Genomic DNA, 5,780 nt, shown 5'->3' on the forward strand with positions numbered 1-5,780 from the left:
TCCCACTACAATAGGCATCTCCAGGATCACATTTTCACTCACAAAGTGAAAACAATAGCCACCACACTGGTAACAGAGCACACTTCCAGCACCTCAAACTGAAACTAATTTTTTTTTCCCCCACGTCTGCTCATCTTCACTATCACCCTGTAGGGTTATTGCTACGATAATAAAGCAATATGGAATTATGAATCATACAGAGATAAAATTATTAATTATGATAATGCTTTTACCATTGAAATAATGGTTTTCCTTCAGGAAATGCCTTTACAACCCCCTTATCCACTCCCTCATGTCGTCATTCGCCATTTTCACAGCAGCCAAAGGCATGCAGTAACACAGGTGAAACCAAAATATTAACGAGGGCCCCCGCACTGCAGAACTAAAGTGGATTGGAAGTTGCAGCTGTGTTACTGCCTGCCTTTTGGACACAAAATAGCTGCTGCGTGAAAAAGGCCCATTCAAGTGTTTTGGCCTTTACCCTGAAGGTCTACTCTAGACACCGCACCAGGACATTCATAAGCACTACTGGGAATTGACATTGCACTGCTCCCTTCTGTATTGCTGAGGAGCACCCAGACGCTGACCACTATCAACTTGAAGAGGCTGCAGATACATGTTTCCCCCAGGAACGTCCACACCAGGCGCGGACTGCATAATCGGGCACGTCGGGCAAATGCCCGGTGGCCTGGCCTGCAAAAAAAAAAAAAAAAAAAATTGGTGCAAATCTGGCTTCAAACGACCCAAATTGGGCTTCAAACGGCCCAAATCTGGCTTCAAACGGCCCAAATTGGGCTTCAAACGTTCCAAATTGGGCTTCAAACGGCCCAAATTGGGCTTCAACCGTTCCAAATTGGGCTTCAAACGGCCCAAATTTTTCACCGTCGGCCCGTATCGGCCTGGCCTGCTTGGTATCTAATGCCCGGCCTGAATTATGATCCCCTGGTCCACACTGAATCAGCTGAGCCAGTGGAGTGGCCAGGGAGTTCAATGTGTTCCAGTAGTGCAGTGTGCTATACTGCCTACATCAGCTATAGGGGAAAGCTGTGCTATCATCACCCTGTCACCACATCACCCTGCCCCCCCCCCCCTCCCCACACACACACACATTAGACTTGTATAAGGCTGAATCTAATCCCCCGTGGAGGAGAAAGGCCTTCCACAGTGTCAGCAGTTCAAACTGTCTACTCATAATGCCTGCCTGTCCCACCTACACCCTCCATTTACTGGGAATACATTGAAGGGTATAGCAGCTGTTATCCTGAGCTAGCTGGCACGTGTGTGTGTGTGTGTGTGTGTGTGTGTGTGTGTGTGTGTGTGTGTGTGTGTGTGTGTGTGTGAGAGAGAGAGACACACACACACACACACACACACACACACACACACACACGCACGCATGCACGCACATGTGCACGCACACGCACGCACGCACGCACACACACACACACACACACACACACACACACACACACACATGCACACACACACACACACACACACACACGGCGGACAGCCAGGAGGCGATTTAAGCGAAGGACGAAATCAATTCAAATGCTTTTAAATATTTGCTTGCAGCTGCTGTCAGAGGCAAAACAGTGTTGCATTCTCTGGCAAGGGAAAGAATGTTTATATTGGTTCCTTTACACCGACTTAACACATACTACTTACTACTAACTACTACTTACAGTAGTAGTATTACAGTACAGTAGTATAGTACTCATACCATTCAAGATCATGCTTATATAGGTCCAGCTTAAATACTGAAGCTCTACTGCTCCATGCACCGAGTTGATGACTGTGAATCTCAAAGTTCACGGCAACACGACAGATAAGAAGATCTTGTGTCATCTGATTTATCATGCAGCTTGAGACGCCTGTGTTGGGGCGCAGCAAAGCAGGCAGGAGAGCCTCACCTCTCAAAGACGTATCTAAGCGCTATAAAGCCCAGGGCCAGGGGCAGGGTGAAGAGCAGATCCCTGGGCAGAGGGTAGCGCCTCTCAACATCCTGCATCTCAATGTCCTGCCAGCGCATACCAGGAGGAAACCAGTAGTCCTCCCGCCACAGCCACTCATCTAATATGGCCTCCATCCTGAGGAGAGGAGCAGAGAGGAGAGAGGAGAGGAGAGGAGAGAGGAGAGGAGAGGTGAGGAGAGGTGAGGAGAGAGGAGAGGAGAGGAGAGAGGTGAGGAGAGAGGTGAGGTGAGGAGAGGAGAGGAAAGAGGAGAGGAGAGGTGAGGAGAGAGGAGAGGAGAGGTGAGGAGAGAGGAGAGGTGAGGAGAGAGGAGAGGAGAGGAGAGGTGAGGAGAGAGGAGAGGAGAGAGGAGAGGTGAGGAGAGAGGAGAGGAGAGGAGAGGAGAGAGGAGAGGTGAGGAGAGAGGAGAGGAGAGGAGAGAGGAGAGGTGAGGAGAGAGGAGAGGAGAGGAGAGGAGAGGAGAGGTGAGGAGAGGAGAGGAGAGGAGAGAGGAGAGGTGAGGAGAGGTGAGGAGAGAGGAGAGGTGAGGAGAGGAGAGGAGATAGGAGAGGAGAGGAGAGGAGAGAGGAGAGAGGAGAGAGGAGAGGGGAGGTGAGGAGAGAGGAGAGGAGAGGAGAGGAGAGAGGAGAGAGGAGAGGTGAGGAGAGGAGAGAGGAGAGGAGAGGTGAGGAGAGAGGTGAGGAGAGAGGAGAAGAGGAGAGGAGAAGAGGGGAGGAGAGGAGAAGAGAGGTGAGAGGAGAAGAGGAGATGAGATAGGAGAGGAGAAGAGGGGAGGAGAGGAGAGGAGAGGAAATGAGAGGAGAGGGGAGGAGAGGAGAAGAGGAGAGGAGAGAGGAGAGAGGAGAGGAGAATACGGGAGGAGAGGAGAGGGGTAGAGAGGATGGAAAGTTCACAAAGATAACAAATTTTCCATGAGTGTTTAGCGGTCTCCAAAGCAAACCTGACCTGTTAAAACATTGATGTTGTTTTACTGTAATATCCAGATTAGACATGAAAAGACAGAGAGAGAGGCTACAAGACAGTTTGTTGCATGTGACAATGAGCTCCAGACCAAATGCCAAAATACTCTCTTGACCCAGATTGATTAAACCATATGGTTCTGTAGGCTATCCAAATAGGCTATAAGCCTATAGCCTATGCATCTAAAGAAACCCTGAAAACAGCCTATCATGCAAATACACACACACACACACACACACACACACACACACACACACACACACACACACACACACACACACACACACACACACACACACACAGACCAAATGAGATTATGAATCACATGCTGGCGGGCAGATCAGTTTGAGTTCAGACTGAGGCTGCCACATAAATGGCCACAGATCCATATTGATTATTATAGCTGCACACAACGTGATGACGTTTGTGTCATTTAACAGCCTGCATGAGGCAGCTGTAAACCAAAACACCCGAACATCATCAACAGCGCCGCCTGGCAGAAACACAAACACCTTCCCATCAGAGACTAATCAATATTCAAAAAGCCATGCTGCAACATAATAATAATGATGGTGATGAAACCTCGCAGCGCTGCCTCGCGAAGCCTGCCTCTTTTACATCCCACTAAATAGCCGCTGCCGAACAGAACAGCCTTGAGTCTGACTGTCATCCCGATCAGAAGAACAGGAGAGAGAGTCGCTGGAAAACCCCTAGAAACCCCTAAAGTCCCATCTAAGAATAGAAATGCAACATTGGGGTTTACCTGTCCGCGCTCTTGTGATGGGGAATTGAGGATGGGAAGGACACACAGAGCAAGTGTGGGCGAGGAGGAGGCGAGGAGCGTTTGACGCAACCTGCTCCTGCTGGGGGCGGGGCGGGGCGGAGCGGAGGGGCGCGCTGTCATCATCATCTCATTGGCTTTGATGTCACTCAGCATGGGATGGGAGACACGTTATGAGCCGATCATCATCACAGCGCAACACGCTGCGCACGTTGCACTTCTCTCAGAATGGACAAAAATCACAAATTAAATTGTGCTGTCCCACATTAGACCCCGAGCGAATAGCGATTCACTGCAAGAAGTGGTCAATGTGGTCAGTCTCAATCTCTCTCTCTCGCTCTCTCTCTCTCTCTCTCTCTCTCTCTCTCTCTCTCTCTCTCTCTCTCAATTCAATGAGGCTTTATTCGCATGACCATAGTGAATAACAGTAGCCTATTGCCAAAGCACATTGTACAGGGGACCCCCAGGGGTGCTTGAGGGGGTTCCAGGGGGTCCCCAGCAAAAATGGGAATCGTTTATTTTCACTATAATTCCATCCATAAGTAACACAGTGACAGAATGTATGACTATTTTGATTATGGGTTTCATACACTTTCTGTAAGAAAACATCTAAAAGCAAAAAATCTTCTCAGATGAGGAACCCTGGGACAAAATCTTATCAATGAGGGTCCGTGGTCTAATTTGTGTCAGTTTATCAGGGGCCCTTGATGTGAAAAAGTTTGAGAACCACTGGGCTTAAGGTGTGTAAAGGGAAACAAACAGTGACATAAGGGAGTGCATGATAAAAAAAAGGGGGGCCATCCAGTTTTCATAAATAGTAACTCTGTAACCAAAATGCATACTAAAAACACAATTGTGCCTGGCCATTATCAGTGTTGGGGGGTACTGTAATCACATTACTTTTGTCCATAACGAGTAGTGTGAGGCACTACTGTCCTTAAAGGCCGGGTTTTCCGTGGGGAATATGAATATATATTAAATCTCACGCCCCTAAGGTTTTAGAATCCGTTGAAATTTTTGAAATTGGTTGTTTACAGCCTGAGATATCACCAGAAATCCACTCTGTGTGTGTGGGGGGGGGGGGGTGGTGGGGGGGGGGGGGGTGCGGGGACTCGAAATACTACATTTCCCACAATGCACTGGGCTCGCGTGGCCTTCGTTTCCATGCCCACCCCTCAGGCGTTTGGCTGATATCAAACTCCAGTAGGTGGCGGTAATGCACATATATGTTTGCCAACCGCCATAAAACTCAAAGAAGAAGAAGACATGGAGAGAAGACATGGAGAGAAGAAGAAATAAATCGAAAATAAATCGAAAATCAATTGCCTCCAAATTGCACCAAATGTAAACGGTAGTATATATGTCGGGAGATGTCTTCATAAAAAAAAATTCATGCATTTTAAGGCATTTTCGTAGGAGTTACGCGCATCTGATGTTGTAACTATTTTCTGTAAAAATGTGTAAAAACGGGTACATTGCTCAGCGTTGATTTCGTTACTTCAACCCACCTACTACTAGATGTAAAATTTGACGAGCTTTCCAATGCCGCCAGTCCCGTGTCGATTAGTGCTTCCGTTCCCGAGATAATGGTCTCTTTGCAAGGAACTATGGGAAGCTAATATTAGCTACAGCAGGCTAGGCGGTTGACAAGATGGCTGCGTTTTTGTTTTGGTCAAGGCCTCTGAAGGGGCGTGGAGGACCTCTAGAGGCGGGACCATGGCCAACAACAGTTGTAGTTCATAGGTGCACGACTTCCGCAAGGCGGACTTAGGCCAGATGACGCGAAACGCGTCGGCTGGCCCAAAAAATATGTGAGAGATGCTTGATATCTCTGGCAGTGAATATCCAATTTCAAAAATTTCAACGGATTCGAAAACCTTAGGGGCGTGAGATTTAATATATATTCATATTCCCCACGGAAAACCCATCCTTTAAGTTTAGGAATCACATTACAGTTACTAATCAAACACTTAAGTCATTACTTGCGTACTAGCAAGATAAGTATAGAGAGAAAAGATAGTAGGTCCTGTGCCCCATCAGACGTGGTCACTTAACTGCACACCAGA

At 47.9% G+C, this 5,780-nt stretch overlaps 1 protein-coding gene across 1 annotated transcript in view; it reads right to left on the bottom strand.

The window, feature by feature from the left end:
* The window catches only part of LOC310785851 (ceramide synthase 2-like), a gene marked incomplete at both ends in the record, with an annotated part of 19,026 nt that extends 16,937 nt beyond the window's left edge, over positions 1–2,089 (bottom strand). Inside the window, one exon of the mRNA XM_083647008.1 lies at positions 1,914–2,089. Coding sequence (XP_083503134.1) covers positions 1,914–2,089 — 176 coding nt within the window. The remainder of the gene's footprint in view (positions 1–1,913) is intronic.
* Positions 2,090–5,780: the final 3,691 nt, after the last annotated feature.

Source organism: Poromitra crassiceps (assembly GCF_964638095.1).
Source record: "Poromitra crassiceps genome assembly, chromosome: 12".
NCBI classification, from domain to species: domain Eukaryota; kingdom Metazoa; phylum Chordata; class Actinopteri; order Beryciformes; family Melamphaidae; genus Poromitra; species Poromitra crassiceps.